Here is a 17,729-nt window from a genome sequence, read left to right as displayed (position 1 = left end):
CTCGCGCCCACGCAGCCTTCATCAGAACCCGGCCCGCCTCAGCAGCCCCTTGCCGCATCGCCGCCACTCCCGTCCAGCGTCTCCAGCCCGGCTGTCTCTCTCGACGCCACACCAGGTGGGATCCGCACGAGCTTCGCCTCGCGTCCTTCTCCCACTACTATCGTACCCGCGTCCCTGGCCCTGCCTCTTTGCGCTTCAGTGGCGTTGTCGCCAGAGCCTCCTGCAGCCAAAGACGACTCTGCGGTAGCAGCCGTGCCGAGGCTTCCGGCATCTCCATCTACCTCGTCACTACCGCCAACAGCTCTGCAGGCCCCTTCTGTGAGGTTGAAGCCGTCGCCCGCTGATGCTAAAGAGCCCTCGACAACGACCAAGCCTGCTTGTCACACTCCCAGCCCCTCAGAAGGTCCGCAGAGCACTACTCGTCATCAGGAGCAGGATGAGAAAGCCAACCCGATGACAGCAGTAACAAGCACGGCGATCGCCACCAGCCCCACTTTGCCTGAAACAGTTCCTGACCCAGTGTCAGCGCTTGCTCTCAAGCCCGACCATGCCCACACGCGCATCAGCACTGGCCAGTCGCTCCGGACGGCCACTCCCGCTTTACCCCAGCACCTGGAATTGAACCCAGCAACTTCCTCCGTCATCACCACAGCTGTCACCGTTGTCTCGTCGGTCACACCTGTGCCAACCCTAGTGGCCGGACCGCACTGCTCGCGCCCTACATCAGGGGCACCTGAGCCATGTAAGCCAGCCATTTCCACCTATTTGGACGACTTGAAGCTGGCGCTACAGCAGCGACACGACACCACGATAAAGACCACATCTGTCCACGGAGCCGTTTCGACCGCTCCCTTGCTTGTGACGGCGTACTCTGTGTGCCAGCTTCCCGCCGACATCAGCTGCAACGGTCCAGCACCAATGACACTTGTGCCAGCGGGCAGCACTACAGTCGGTGACGGCCCCACCATGGCCTCCATTGCCCTAATATGCTTTGTCAGCTCGCCACCCTGCATCATTCGCCCATTGCGCAGCAGCCAGGCTCGTCCACCTGAATCCGCGCCCTCCACCCGACGGCTCTTCCCGGACTCTGACATGAACTTACCGGACCCTCCCTCCGTCGCGTGACCTCCCTCTGTACCCCGTCGGCGCGTACATTTCGCCGTTCCGTCTAGGCGGGGGGCCCTGTAGCGCCCGCCGACGCTATAAAGCGCCGGCGCTGAGATCGGCGTTACAGCGCGCGCTAGAGGAAAATAAAGACGGACAGCGCGTGCTCGTGGCGCACGCCCGGCACGGGCAGTTCGGAACGAGAAGCCTGCCACGCTGGTCGTCTCTCTGTGGTGCTCCGCTGCGACCCCGCAAATCTTCAACAATGGCATGCTTGGATATGACTCATGTCACAGGAGAGTTGAGTTGTTTGATGCTACAGGTGGAATTAGCCTTGGTTATTCTGCCGGCAATTGCTTCACCATAGCGTCACTTATATGTTAATAATGTCCTAAAACCGGTCAGATCTGACCCGCTATGCACACAGTCGCTTACAATAGAATATAAACCACTCCCGCAGTCACCATTTATGCACACATTCACTCACAGCACAACATTATCCACTACAGAAGTCACCATCTATACACATATTCAGTCACAGTAGATCATAGTCCATTGCAGAGCCACCATCCATGCACACAATCACTCACAGAATAACATAATACCACTCCAGAATGCACCATCTACGCATACATTAAATCACAAAAGCCCATAGTCCATCCCTGCTGTCACTATTTAGAGTCAAAATCAGAGTCCTGCAGGAATGTTAAAAGAAGGCGTGAAGCCTCTCTTCTGCATGTCTGGTTCCCACTTCGGTAGTGAATGTTCTGAACTGCACTGTGGAGGGCTCCTGTCCTCTTGAAAGAAGCGAACGTCACAAAACTTTCCGCGTTGTGCTCTGGGCAGGCCATAATATAATGTTCTATATCCCCGCCCACACCACATATAGAACATAGCGGAGACGATGCCATGCCCGTCTTATGCATCCAGGCAGGAGTACGAGCAGAGCCCGTTCAAATTCGATGTAGAGGAGTGGCCTGGGATCTTCTAAGACCTTTGGTCACACATGGCTTGTGAGGCGCACTGCACAGGCTACTGAAATAATCGAGCACCTTTTTTCTGAAGAAACGTTTTGCATCTGGAGGGACTTGTTTTGATGAATTTCGTAACAGAGCTTTATGGGCGAGACTGTCTGCCACCTCATTGGCTCTGACTCCTATGTGAGAGGGCACCCATTGGAAATATAAAGTAGCTGTTGTGCAGGTTGTCTACCAAGCGTAGAGAGCTTATAGACAAGGTGTCAGTAGGGAACCCGCACTCTAACCTCTGAAGGGCAGATTTTGAATAAGTTAGGATGACAAAAGGTTGAGCCGGACAAGACCCTAACTTGCGTAAAGCCGCCTCAATAGCAAGTTTCGGCCGTTGTGGAGGATACGACATCAGAAATGCGTATAGACCACTTACAGGCCAAAAAAGGAATTTAAAAAACCACTGCGCTAGCTTGTTTGACCTTGTCCACAGAACCATCCATGAAAATTTGAAGATGGCGATCGTACTCATTTTGCAAATGTTCAAGTACGAGTAAACGCGTTGCTGCAAAAGAAGAGCTGCGCTTTGCGCTCACATTAGAATTGTGATCTTAAAGTCGAGGCTCGGAAAATACCACAGTGGTTTCAATTGTTTCCTTTGCCTTGGAACATTAAGGCCTAAGAACTAAGAGTATTAAGTGCCAAGTAGGCCTTCGACTCATATCTCTTGGAGAGCCGCTGAAGAAGGGATTACCCAGCTACCGTCTCTTCTAGGCGGCCAAGATGCAGTAGTAGTCTCTGTGAACCGAGAAGGTTAAGAGGTTTCGATAGTGACACATGAAGTATTGCTTTGCTCGAAGCCGCGTGAGGAACTCCAATGGCTCTTGTTAGGCCCTTTCTATGGAAAACTTCGAGACGTTCAAGCTGTGAGGCCGAGAGAGAAATTAAAGGTAATTGATTCATTATGCTACTGACCACCAGCCCTTCATGAAGTTTGACCAGTCAGAAGGATGGTTTCCCTATTGCTCACTAGACGGATCACATTCAGCTTTTCGCCACTGTAGACGGGAGCCAATAATGACGCCCAGAAAACGCGTGTGATTTAATTGAAGGATGCAAGAGTGACCAAGGTGTATCCGCAACCGCGCTTGACGCCTTCCTACACCTGGAAACAGAATAAAGCCGGATTTTTCCACTGATAGAGACACTCCCACACCTCGAAGGTAAGCTTGCACCGAAAGTAGAGCCTGTCGAGCTATCAGGGCTAATCGCTTGTGTTGGTAGCCAGTAATCCAAATATAAATGTCGTCAGCATATATTGACATACGCACTTCCCTGCAATTTTTTTTCAACGAATCGGGAAGGCGAGCCAATACCACGTTAAAGAGCGTGGAGGAACGAACACTTCCTTGAGGCACACCTCGTGATAGAACCCTTTCGGTGCTTATGGGGCCGCCTCACCGTACACGAACCGTACTTACGTCGCTGATAAATGAGTAAATGAATCTTAACATATGGCCCTGTATGCCCATGCCTTGCAAACTGTTCAGAATTGAGCTCTGAAGCACGTTGTCATAAGCTTTTGCATCGTCAAGAAATATGGCTAAGATGGAAAGGCCGAAAGCTCTCTGGTGTTCAGTGTGACTCACCAAGTCTAAGACGCTATCTTGGGCACTAAGACCTCGGCGGAATCCTGTCATACAAGATGGCAGTTCTTATTCACACACGTCTGCTATTTGGGTGTAGGAGAATAATCACAACGATTTAATCACCAGCAAATTATTCATGATGAATCATCACATGACATGCTTTTCATGACCAGGCATCACGTGTCATTCTTAATGGTACGCCTCACCATACCATTTCTATACACTCATGCCTACAAACACCATGGCTTCTGTACACTCAATACCATGCCATGATTGCTGCTACAAGCACATACAAGCACATTCCATGATTGCTGCTGCAATCACACAACACACCAAGTGCTGACCAAGTCTGGCAGTGACACAACGCCAGGATAGGACATGGACGGGTTCCTTGTGCTATGCCAGAAAAGTATATAGTACATGGAAACATCAAGTCGGGACCTGTAAATAGTTATAACGCTGTTCCTGATAGTAGTGGTTTGTCAAGTTTGTTTTCACTTGCCTCAAAATGTTTTCCGTTAATCTATCAATCACCGCCTTGCAGCGCACCCCATTTCACTTTTTTTACGTACTATGCATCAACTAATTTTTTTTTAGCACAGATACAACTAATTATGCCGTCAGTATGTTCGCTCTTTCTATGCGTCGTCGAGGCAATATTCGGGACATGAAGCCAATTCACCGTTGACCTATGGTCTGGAAAGAATTCCACATCAGCAAGAAAGATCACAGAAAGACATAAAACGATTTCACCATAAGGTGGAAGGGTTTATGGGGCACGGTGATGAGCGTTGGGTGGTCTTCCTAGGTCCAGGATCCCAGTGAAACTTGTCGGTGGTTCGGCTCGCTTAACCAGCATCACCTAGCCTTTGGGGTCCGAGCTGGTAAGATGCTCCTTTCACTGCTCGACTGACGCACTTGCAACCGTAGGTTTTATGGGGCTGGCCCGACAGCCTCAAATGGCGTGATTGAGTGTGGCGGTCTCTCCACACTATGCGCTGTTTGCATTGAATCTAGTAATCTACATTTTATTTAAAGCAGCTGATTTTCATCCAAGTTGGTCTGTAACCGCCGCCATACAGTGGCTTGCTGGCTGGTTAATGACTTGCGTTCAGGTGTATATATAGGGTTTCCATCCCTCCATAGTGTGGTGAAGCCTGTTACCCGCTGAGACAGGGTGTATGACCTTGTCGTGTTCGTTTGGTGCGTGTATCCTAGAACGACGACGTCCTGTTACACATTTCGGCATATCCGCTTATGTCCCGGTGCCGAGATCACATTGTTCCTGCGATTTTAGTTTGTTTCACGTTGAAGAGGCTTTGAGCACATTTTGCTTGTACCCCGGAGGTAGCTACTAAAAGTGGATTGTGCATCAGATATTATCGCGCATTTCTCCCCAGTGCAGATCGCGACCGCCGCTAAGACTTCTTTCTCACCCCCGTTTACTTCTCTCATGATGACAATCATGCTTACAACTTTTGTGTCCTTCTCGTCAAGTACCGCTATGGCCGTGGTCTCTTCTCTTTGTAGGCTCAAGTGCCTACGTAAAAAGCAGAGTCTACGTTGTTTCTCCTGCCCAGAACTGTTTACTCTGTTCGTCGGAACGTTAGCGGGTTCCGTATTGTCAGCAATGAGCCGGTTAGGATTCACTGGCCTGAACGTGGCTATAGGCTGACACGGCTGACACCAAAGCTGCTTGCGCTGAATTCCATTGATTCCTGCTAACTTATACTTACTTGCGTACGCGAACAGAAGCAAAAGCCGGTTGCCAACTCGTGGATTGTCGTACTTCTCAGGCCGCGCCAAGCCTCGACTCCCCAGTTTTCATAAAAGCACAGCCCACAAGCCTGGACCTTGCATAGTACAACGCCATGACTAAAACGGCGCTAGTCAGGTTCATGCAAATGCTGACAGACAGCGCCTCCTTGTAAACTATTCAAAGGCGGAATAGCCTACATGTAATTAGAATATGCGATAATTAAAAGCCAACAAGGCGAGTACTAGCGTGTAAAGCGATTTTTGGAGCATTCGTGGTGGTTTTAGAGCGAAATAATTTGTCGCAGACATGTTCAGTTTTCCTTTTTTTTCCTTCAGTATAACGGTGAAGGCTTTGTAATCGCGAATGTGAGTTCTAATATGTTGAATGACTGGAATTAATCATATGTGTTTACAGTTTTCTCCCTCCCAGCCATAAGCCAATGCTTCTGGCACACTTCCACAGACGGAAGGTCCTGCGCGCGGTGAAATCAAGGATATGTTCAGGATGTTGGGTCGTCTTGGGACCCTACATGAAGTCTTAAAGGACTTAACTGTGTCGACTAGTTCGTTTGCCAGAAGTCAAGCTCAAAGCTCACATACAAATATACACTGAGCTGTCACCAGGTGAACACCACCTCTGACACAATACACGACGCTGGCAGCCCAAGCCACCGAAGTTCTGTTGCAATGCGTACGATTGATTATTTTCTTCATGATTTTTTTTTATTTCCCTGGATACTAGATTGTTTGTAGAGGTAGAATTTGGAGGCAACAACTAGACTGGGCCCTCGTGTCATTTACAAGGCAGCAGCAGACGTTGGTTTCAAAGTATAGATACGAAAAGAATCGCAATAAGATGCAGCAGAATTAAGTGCGGTTCAACTACCCTTGAACCTGGTTAGAGCACGAAAGCTGTGGCGTATCGGGCAAATATACGCGGCTTGATGACTGAAATGTTGAATACGTTCTGGACACTGGATAGGGAGTGCGCCATTGTGCCACCCTGGCAGGTGGCAGTTAATGGTTGATGGCGAGAGCTTGCTCCCCAATGAACGCGGCGGCTTATTGCTGCAGTGCCGCGTGTGTTGCCGCAACATTATAACGTATGCAGCCCACATCTCTTTCTCTCACCACCCCACGTACCTCAAAGCGCGATCCAAGCATCCACTGACCCAGGGAGCCAGTTTTGCGCACTTTATTGCCTTAAAATAACTGGAGTCTAATACATTGTCAACGCCAACGCCAATGAACACAATGAATGCCGACGGCCTGTGGCTTCAGTGCCGTGTTTCTGCTACAACGTTGTCAATGCTAACGAATGCTGCGCACATCTGTCACTACCGTCACGCAGCTTAAAGCAGGACTGAGGTGTCTGCTGTCATAGGGGGCCAGTTATGCGCCTCTCCTGTGCTTCGAAGCTGCCGCTCTTCATCGGTTTTGTAGCTTAAAGCGCGACGGAGGTGTCCACTATCCCGGCGGGGCAGTTATGCACCTTTTCTTTCCTTTTCTTCATGTGAAGGACAAATAAAGGTGAAATCTCCAGAGACGGTGAAGGGCTTCCGAAAATTGGCCACAAGTAGAGACCGCCTGAGGTATTTGCTGTAAGGATCAAAACTTGCCACTTTCCAAGCCAGAAAAAAGCTTTCGTAGCCGTCTTTGGGAGGGAAAGGTTGCCTGTTTAAGTTATTTAGTAGAAACGGTCGATTTTGCTTCATTGGTTAAAAACTGTACTGCGTAGGCAAGCGAGGAGCGAACCATAGCTGGAAGATCCAGTTAAAGTCTTAGGTTCCACCAAAGCTATAAAATGAAGCATATTTTGACCAATTTTGAGGAAAATAAAAGGCATGCATCAGGCGTATTGCGTAGTGATATTAAAAGCTTATTAGGTTATATTGTATAAAAAGATGTCCTGTCGTGGCCGAACGATCAATGTTGGCTATGTAACCGAGGAGTAATTATGGAAGGACCATTATTTTATCAGTATTTTTTCTTGCAATAGTTACCCACACTAAACTGCACTACTTATCTGCGAGGCAGACATTGTGTAGTATGTTCATTTTTAGAGGAAGTACAGTCCGACATCGAGATACAGCTGTATCTCGGTGACTGGAGCTATCTTTAGTCAGTGAAACATGTTTCTTTGCACCATATAAAACATGAGTGTCTCAGGTCAGATGACAAGAAAAATGCACATGAAGCATTTTGTCGGTCTACACGAGGATAGTCTTTTTGCTGTAATAGATGGAGCAGTTCTCCAGAACGAATTCCGTATTTCTGGCTCGGAACGAAACATCTTTCGTTTCATCAATGTTTAATTATATGCCGAATGAGTGGGACGTCTGGTCCCTTAGCAGTTTGGTGTTGTAAATTCACGCATTGTTATGTTAAGTTGGGCAACGTACGTGACGTCACAGGAGAAGTACAGATACGCTACTTTTCTAAACGGCACTGCCCCTGGACGACAACGTCAGTTGCGGTTTCAGCGATCGGTGCGAGGACGAGCGGCTGCGAGAGTAGGTGCTTAGAGCGCCAGTGCACACAAGGTGCCTTGTCTTTTCAACCCGGAGTCGTAGTGAGCCCGTAGCGTCATAGGGGCCGAAGTTTCCGTGCTGGCTCAGGGAAAGCTCGGCGCCTTGCAGATGGAAGTCTTCAGATGCTGGCGACGCCCATCAGTTTCAACGACTGTAGTGCGAGAAGTAGGCGTTGTTGATACTAACTGTTATATTTTTAAATATTACCGATAGGCTCCTGATTGCATTTACAGATTTATAGCCGGCAATTAGTAATAGCTACATCTGTTTTTAGGTTTCGAAAACGCACTCTCCCTCACCGATGTGGCTCCACAAAATTTAGCTACATCGGGCCAAAATATACGCGCTTTCGAAAAGCATGCAGGTAAAGCAACCACTCCAGTGCAAGTAACTAATCGAAATAGCCAAATTTTGTCGAGCCACTGCGCCAACGGAAATCGCGTTTGCCAAGCACTAAAGCCTGATAGGGGTATTATTAAAAGCTGGCTATAAATCTCTAATTGCAGTCAGGTGCCTAGCTGTAATAGGTAAACGGTTAACAATTAGAGTTTAATTAATCGCTTTACTGGTTGAAATGATTCGCCGATTTTTTTCACGTCTCCCAAAACTGATATTACTATTCCTCAAAAAGGAATGAACTCAGAAACACTATTTTTAAGAATTAGTGATCACAATTCCTGAAAAACCTCGTATATAGACATAGGCTGTCGCATTCTAATCCGCTTAGCGCACTTAGACCAGCCAAGCTCTTGATTAGCCGATTGTCATTTCTGGCTCTCCTCGAGTCGAGCTTACTGCGTGCCTGGCTTAAGGAGAGCTTGGCTTGTCCAAAGCATTTTTTTTTGTTTACTGACAGATGGAGGCTAGGGTACTAATTGATCATTTTAATGCAGTTTAAAAGAAGTGTGCCCCTTAAGGGCTAAAGGAATCGTTCTGTCATCTGGTGAAGATGTGCATTTATTAGAGGTGAAAATACATCTCTCGTACGACTCGCGCTGGGACCGGTATTGCTCTGTCACCGCAGCACTGCTTGAGACGTACGGAATCTCACGCGAAACACTGCGGAGAAGACAAAGTAAAGACCAACAAAAAAACGACCAAAATACAAAAACAAGACCACGGGACAAGAGCTTTCCTTGCAGGAGAGCCTGTACTCTTTCTTTTTGAAGCGAAAGCCTGCCCTCAGACATTTGGAGGATATCTCACGCAAAGAAAATGAAGATCGCCACACTGTGTAAAAAAAAAATGGTGTGCACGACAATGGACCAAGCAAAGCTTAGTTTTGTGGACGGCCCTGCATAGTCAGGATTTCAACGTGTGGTATGACACATGAGGTGTGGCTCAGACATGGCTAGGAACACCCGAAATTCGACCTTGTAATGACCTTGACCGGATTTCACTGCCGTGAATATGGTTATTCTCGGGTGAAACAGAGACTTGACCTAGTCCCAAAAGTTAATTGGGCCACCTCAAACAATGGTGTTGTCCCACCCTGGACAATTTGAAAATTCGGTTTACCCACGTTCGGAACTGACCTTGGACAGTCCGAAAATGGGCTTGGCTCACACCCGCAGTTTGGGAGGTCCAGCCCCATAAATTTGAAATCTGAGTTCACCCACTTTCGGAACCGACCGGGGACGCCACCAGAATGGGTTCAGCCCACCCCAAAAATAAGGGTGGCCTATCGTGCTTTCGCTGAATATTTCGTGCTTAGCAGAGCTAAACCACCAGTCATTTTAAACCACTAGCTCTAATGCGCTGCATCGATATCGCCCACTTCTTGAAGGAGCGCTTACTGGTCACCAAATGTGGGCTTGCCAGGTGAAGGCGCTTTAAATGGGCCATAGTTTGTTGGTTAATTGTTCTTTTTATCATTTGTCTAGTTATTTACTTTTTCAGAGTTTTATTACGAACCGTTAGTATTAGGAACCGTTGCACGTGTTTCTGAGCTTTCACGATGAAAAGTTTTTTGCGAGGGGAAGACATAGCCAGAGGATTGCCAGAAAACGGCTGTCCTTGTGTTTGTGTTCGTATTGTGTTTCCCTCGCTCTGATTTTCATCGTGGTAATTTAATTAGTCTCGTCTTATTGTGAATGTGCTACAAAATAAGGAAAAGTGTCTGCCAGCCATCAATAAGTTTCGAAAACCGAACTACATGACAAGATGTCGTCAACTCAGCGCCTAAAGCAGCCGTTAAACTACTTGTCACCCACGCGTAGGTTGATATAACGCCAAAATAAAGTTCAGTTGTTAATGCCAGCGAGTCCTGTCAGTCACCTTTTTTTGTTAATTGCCTTTTTAGCTAGCTTCCACCATGGGAACCTACTACGTTGCCCAGTACAGAATGTAGTGCCCTATTATTTGCCGTGTAGTGAATATCCCGCCTAAAAATTAGCGGCAGATTTTTATTTCTTTTTCAACACATGAGTTGAGCACCTGTGTTTTACAACGAAGTTTCACCAGCAGCCGAAAATACAAATCAGTGCTCCATTATCACTTCTACAGGCATTGCTAGCGTGCATTTTCAGCGAAATTGTGTTTAGAGAGGACCAGAACCTTGTTCTAGAACCACGCTAGGAATTAACTAAACATCCGCTAAGTTTTAGTACATGAAACATTCGAGGCACAAGACGGCAAAAATTGCTCATCGCGGAAAGAAAAGAGGGACAGAATAAACTGGAGAGCAAGACGAGGCGGCCGGAACGGCGAAGGTCAGAAGGGGCGCGATTTAGTACTTACACGGGCTTCCTGCGTTTCTAAACTCGTAAGTCGTAGGCGTGATTTATCACGCGTAAGGACAGCGGCTGTTTGTATTGTGGAAAAATGGGTATACAAAGAGATTCTGGATACCTCAATGTTGCGTGTGTCATTAAATCGCGTTCTGGGTACTTAGGCGGGCTAACCGGGGTGTGAACCTGACAGCGGCGGTCGCGTTCCGACGGAGGCGAAACGCAAAAAGGCGCCCGTGTGCTTTACGATCTCAATGCACCTTAAAGATCCCCCGGTGGTCGAAATTATTCCGCTGCCCTACGCTACAGCACATCTTTATTCCTGTTTCCCTTAATTCTCTCCTTTATTCCTTCGTTGCGGCGCGGTTTGGATGTCCACCGAAACGTGTCAGACAGTTACTGCGCCGTTTTCTTTCCTCAAAACGAATTTCGCATTTCCTGTCCGCGCTTTCCCGCCACGTCAGGATATCAAACGCCTCAATTTTTTTCCCCATCAGAACCAGGATGCCCGCTAAGTGCTGCGTTTCGCACTTTCATTCTTGTAAGCGAACGAAATAACAGAAAAAATCTATCGCCTCCCATGAGCTACATAATTTTATTTACCAACACAAGGTCGACCGAACCACCTGCATAGAAATTTCCGCGCCCAGTATCAACTACATAGATGCCTGCTGAATTACTAAACGATCGAGACCATGCCTCAGTAGAGAAGGAGCGCTAAAAATCAGGGCAAATGACAAGAAACAATCAAAACCAGTCGGACGCTGAGCATATATTTTCTTTCGTCAGGAATTTGAGGTTCTTTTCACATCGACAGCTGTTAAGCGCCTGTTAAGCAGTAATGCATCGTAATCGTCGGAGTAACCGGTTGGTGTGTTGCCATCCGACCCACACGTAGGTTAGTTACCGTAGAAGAAGGAGGCTATGATGTGAATGGAGTAGTCTATAATGAGAATATGATTGCCGTGAAGGTGGAGGGTATGGCGAGAGCATACAATGGCGCACCGGAGGCTGCTTTCCACGAGAACCACCCTGAAAGGAGGAGCAGAATGGTAGAGTGGCAGGGGTACAGTATTCCTGGAGTGCACGAAAGCGTCAGCGGCGGGTGGTTACCGTGGAAGGAGGAATGAGAGGATGGCGAGAACAAGGGAATGTGGTACGGTACCGGCCATATAGTCGGTCTCGAATTATTTGTCTCAACTCGGAATAAAATCTGAATACCTCATCACCTCTAACTGAATCTCGCGTTACTCAGTGGTAACCGATCTCTCAACCAGATTCCCTTTACTGAACAGAAGAGCTGGAATCGAGCGTTGGGCTTTATACCATTTCCCTCGGGTCGCGGGTATTAATATTTTCCGCTGAGCCGCTGGAACTTTCTACTTGATTGGCACACCGCGTCGGCGGCCCCATTTATATGGAGGCGATATGCAGGAATGCCCGTTTGTTGTGCAACGGCAGCACACGTTGAAGAACCCAAGTTGGCCTCAGTTAATATGGAGTTCACCGCCGCGGCGTCGTGATATCCCATGCGTCGCTTCGCAAGCTTATGCCACGCGTACAGCCTTTAATTTTTGTTTTTCAGGAGCCGCCTCGGTGGCTCAGCGATTATGGCGTTGGGCTGCTGACCCGAAAGACGCGGTTTCTATCCCGAACGCGGCGGTCGAATTTTGATGGACAGCTGTTTGCGTCCAATCCCGTGCTTCGACCGTCGCGCTCTACCCCTTGCGACCGCCGCGGCTAAGATCGAGCCCGCGTCATTCAGGACAGCAGACCAGCATCATAAACACCGAGCCACCGCGACGGCTGGATTTCATTGTTCATGGACGTAGGTACTCCCAAACTGCACTAAAATCTAAAATTTGCAAACAACTTGATTCAAAGTTCTATTTTATAAACATTGGTTCTTTAGTTCCTCAAATCCATGTTTATTTCAATGACTGAGAACAGCTTATAACTGAAGACATCCTCGGCCCGCTTGTAAAAATTATTTTCACAAATTTTTCTTACTGCTCAGTTATTTTTCGCTGCCATATTTTCCACCGAGAAGCGCTCGCCTGTTTTTGTTCTGAACTTCGTGCGCAGCCCTGTGCTTGGCCGTAGTCATCCGACGTCTGAGCGTGCCTCGGTGGGTGGAGAACGGCACAGAGACGCCCGTGGTGCTGGACTGCGAGTACGTGTACAACGAGAACGACCTCAAGTTGGTGGTGAAGTGGTTCTTCAACGATGGACCCGAGCCCGTCTACCAGTGGATACCAGAGATGAGGGTCCGCGAGGCCTTCGGGGTGCTCCAGGGACGCTTGGACGACACCTTCTCAGTGAACTCTCGAGACATGTACTCGCAGTACCGTGCCATCCGCATCCTGAAGCCTACCTGGGAGCTGAGCGGCAAATACACGTGCGTCGTGGCCTCACTAGCTGGACAAGACGCCCGGCACCAGGACATGACTGTTTTCGGTGAGTGCTGTCCGCCTGTTCATTAGGGATCTCAAAAGGCTCCTCCTATGGGCGCTCTCGAAAGCTTCACCTAAATGCGCTACTAAAACAATAAACAATGCTGTCCAGGCGGGACGGAGTGCGGCCGCAGTCAAGATTGTATCGCATTTTGTTCATCTACTCACCTGCGATAAACTCATGGCATCGATAGTAGAAGCGTTCGCGTATAGATAGAAGTATACTGACGGGAATAATCCTCGTAATCCTTAATTCCACTCTCCTTACTGCAGAATTTGGAGGAAATTTCGCTGTGGTGCAGTCAAGGTTTCCCCTTTACCTCAAGCTATTATCTGTCACCATCGCGTACAATTACAATAAAAATAGGCTCTTATCGAGTTTACAATATAAACCTCGGTTATGTCGTGGATGGACTCTTGCCCGAAAAGAAAGAAAGCGCTTTCGCATTCGACAAGAGCTACCACTAGAAAGTGGCATAGCAGCATTGCGCACCGGTAATGGAGTGGAGTGGAGAAAAGTATTAACAACTTGTAGGCTTTCAGAACAGCGCTGTGGACTGTGAGTGCGTGCACAGAACAGACACTTGATTGGCGGTTGTGGCAAGCATGTCTGCCCTTCCGGGCCCCTTCTTGAGAGTTAGGTAGAAATTTTGGTCGGGTGCACTGCTGTATCTTAACTAATGAATATTGTGCTTCCTTGTGTATTATGCTGTTCTTGTTTTTCTTTACTTGTTACTCTCATGTTATTCGTTACCAGTCATTCTTATTGCTATTACCAGAACAACCTCTGTTCACATGCCGTTGCACTACTGTGTAGTATGTACTTTCTGTGTTGTAGTATTCTGCATTTTGCCCTTCCTGCGATGATGCAGATTGGGATTGGCAGTATTTCTAAATTAATAAACATCATCTTCTCGGCTCCTCTTGAACTCGGAAGAACAGGCGCACCAGTCCAGAGAACAGTTGAAGGATCAAGTGGAAGAAACAATGCGTATGAATTTCACTCAGTTCGTTTGCTTGGCAGCAGGGATTGTTTAGCTGATTTTCTTGTAGTGCCCTCGCATGCAGCCGTTGCGAAAAGTCAAGCACAAAGGGTTTTCTTCCCAAGTAATCTAGTGGGGGTCAAGTAGTGTCTCTAGACTTGCCCACTTTCAGAGGGACGAAGGACAGGGCTTTTCTTCCCTCCAACAGATTCAAAACGCTGTCGAAGTGTATCGAGCAACTAATAAAACCCTTGAGCTCTTTACAGCTCACAAAGAATGTACATGAACCAAATGAGGCGCGTGTCAGTGGAGATTTAAGGAACATGTCAGTGTTTCACAAGTGCTTCATTTTCGTTGAGCCAAGCAGAAAATTGCAGCGTGCTGTTCGTAAGCCGTTTTGCGCTAATAAAGAAATGCAACGTAATAAAGAAAGGATCAAGGAAGATGTGCTAGCCAGCCATCCGTGGCACTGGCATCGAAACAGCTACTATCGCTTCAGCAGGGATAGCCTTCTGAAAGGCTGGGCGCACTCGCGACTAGAAATGACACCTTCGTCGGGAAGAGCAGAGGGGAGGCAGTTTTCGAATCAACCCTTGCCGCGGTTTTAGTCTGTGTCCTCTTCCAAATAATATTTAGTTCCACATTTACGCCTACGTTGTCTAATTCTTCTCTCTGCCGTGTTTCTAGCGGCGGTTGTAATAATGCAAATGAAATGTCCGCCTCATAACCGATACAAGCGAAAGTAAGCTCCTATCACCCCTACAATGTAATCAACTACTAGAAACGACTAGAAACGACAAACAACTCAATAGTCCCGGTGCATGAAATGACCTTTTGTTTATTTTCTAAAAGACTAGACGAGTAATTCCACCAATAATTGTACTTACTGTTGAAGTCCCCCGTTAATAGGAGGCAATCTGAAAACTTTTTTTTTTATATGGGCTACTTGGTACTGTCGATTGTGCGAATAAGTGTGCAGGTCGTAGGTACTGTTCAAGTATTTTAGCGCGATAAGGTTAAGGGCCTCGTGCCGCAGAAAAGCCGGTGTCGTCGTCGGCGGTGTTGGCCGTGAACGAAAAATTACAGAAGTATTAATAAATAAAACCCTTCGGGAAATTCGTCGAGTTGGGGAACCGAACTAGGGGCTCCGGAGTGCGAGACGAGCACGCTAACCACTCCGCCACGCCAACACGACGGTTTGGACTGAACAAAGGCGCGTCTAGTGAATACGGTGTTGTCTTCGCAGGTTGCTTTAGGGACATGTACTGTGGCGCATATACGCAATGTACGCCACTGCCCCAACAGATAGCGCGCGATCGACGGCAGCTCCTCCCGCTCCTCTCATTCGGGCACAGTGGAGCCGTGCGGGGAGGCAGGAATCACGCGGTGAGCGGCGAACAACGCAGCGCACATCGAAGGCGCGTTCACCACAAAGCTTGCGGCTTGCTGCCCGTTCGTTCTGCGCGGAAGCTATGCTGGCATTTGTGGCATCGGGTTTGTTGAGATGCCTCCTAGAGACTCCGAGCGGCTTGTGAAGGCGGCGCGCCGAACGGGCGACGGCGTTCCGCGGACTACCTGGCAGGCTGCGACACGCTGTCACGTTCCACTCGTAAAGGCGAAGCTTTAACGTCCTCCAAATTTTCTTTACAATCCAAGGTGTAAAATAGGCATAACGTTAGACAATTCAATATTTGGTGAATGTTCGACACTGTAAACCTGTGACGTGACCTTTGACCTGACTGCAGTGCATTTCAACGGCACTTGAAGAGAATAATTTTTACCCTGCAGTTCGTGAGGGGGGGGGGGGGGGGATTTTATTGTGGTGAGATTGTCAGAGTAAGTTGTCTGTACATAGACTCCACATGCTGTGAGCTACATAAATGTACGCGCAAATATTTAGTTGGGAATTTTAACGTGATAGCGTTATGGAGTTGGTGCTGCGGAAAATCTGGCGCCGCCGTCACCGCCATCGGCGTCGTTCACTGCCAACGAAAAATTCATAGAAACCTTAGGAGAAGTAGCCTGGGAGGAAAGTGGGTAGCGTAGGTCCCGTAACCTTGTGCCCTCATCACAACCTGCCCCCCGGTCCCCGGATTGTAAGCAAACTCTGCAACGTGGCAAGTAGCAGTTAAATTAATTATTCGTCGCAATATGCTGCTCGGTAAGAGCAACCTGAGTGGCATAAGCCCCGCCGGTGCCAGAACCTGCAATCGCAGGGCAGTGGCGAATTCCTCACTTGCAGCACCACATGTCAAGTGTGGTATAAGGACTCCCAGGGATCTATGAATTTTAAGGATAATGAGCAATTGTGCATGTATGAACAAAAACCAATTAATATATCGCGTTATGCACTTGTGGTCCTTCGAATTTTTTTCTTGCGCTGAATACTGCCATTGCAATTCCAGGTGCTCCACTGCAATGTGACGGCAACAACACCTTCAGCACTTTATACTGGCTGTAGCGCAGCTTTTGTACTGTGCATGGATAAAAGAAACTGATAAATAGTTTTTACAGGATGATGAGCAATGTTTTCAAGGATCATGTTCGTTGCAAGTAACTTAGGTTTCGCTAAGCTTTTTTTGAAGAAGCCTTCGATCACCGCTTTCCTTGTGGAGAGTGTATAGGAGCTTTCTACTATAGGAAGCACGGCGATTCTTGGCGCATTCTACAATGAGAGCTCGAAATTGAGTTGGCATGAAAACACAAAGGAGCACTGCCGCCCAAATGGGTGCTTATCGATAAATGCCGGTCACGTCGGCCTTCTATATAGCCCTCTGGCTGCGTGGTTAGCTTGCTCGAGATTGATCGAACGAGGTTTGGCCGGCCGCCACTCAACCGCAAACATAGAGACGTGCACAGCTGCACAATCTCTTATGTCCAGCACAGCCGCGCTGTTAAGGGAGGCATGCAGCAAGATATTGACAAAATGGACCCACGCTTGCATGGAGTGAATTTTGAGCAAGCGGCATCTGGTTCATTAGAGCGGCTTACGAGTGGCTAGAATAAGAATGCTATGCAGAGATATCCTACTCAGCTCAGCTGAAAGGTTGGGGGGTGACAGAAAGTCATGCGGGGTAACAAGACGGGGATCAACACAGAAGCTGAAGCTTTGAGCAACTCTTGTTTATTTAGCATTGTTGAGTGTTTTTTGTATGATGCGTTGAAAGGGTTGATTTGTCTCTATATCCACTCGCAGTGTTTGCAGAAACGCCGCGAACAAGCGCGTCAGACGAGAGATTCGCAAGCGACAAGCAGACGATGATCCCGCAGGAATACGTTCGTGATCGTGCCCAGTTTCCAAAGTTCCTCGTCACAGTCAAATTGAACGCTTTCGAGGACAGTAGTTTCTGACTTTCCCCGACTATCGGGCGGGCCTGTTGCTGTGGTGCCATCTCAGTTTTCTTATATTTTAGGAAATGTGAAGTGACACCAGTAGCTGCGCTCATGTAGCGAAGTCGCACGTTAGCAGCGGCAGTATAAAGCTAGCTGCTACACAGCACTCGGCGTTTATGTAGAGAACCATGAAGTGGGCATGGAGGACCTCACAATAATGC

The 17,729-nt window shown here is 48.0% G+C and overlaps 1 protein-coding gene across 1 annotated transcript in view; it reads left to right on the top strand.

The window, feature by feature from the left end:
• The window catches only part of LOC149339778 (uncharacterized), a 52,377-nt gene that overhangs the window by 12,359 nt on the left and 22,289 nt on the right, over window positions 1-17,729 (top strand). The window contains exon 2 of the mRNA XM_089550571.1: window positions 12,825-13,196. Coding sequence (XP_089406697.1) covers window positions 12,825-13,196 — 372 coding nt within the window. The remainder of the gene's footprint in view (window positions 1-12,824; window positions 13,197-17,729) is intronic.

Source organism: Amblyomma mixtum, chromosome 6, assembly GCF_055824585.1.
Source record: "Amblyomma mixtum isolate Tamu chromosome 6, ASM5582458v1, whole genome shotgun sequence".
Taxonomy (NCBI): Eukaryota; Metazoa; Arthropoda; class Arachnida; order Ixodida; family Ixodidae; genus Amblyomma; species Amblyomma mixtum.
Note: the sequence above shows the minus strand (reverse complement) of the source record. Positions and strands in the feature narration are given on the sequence as shown.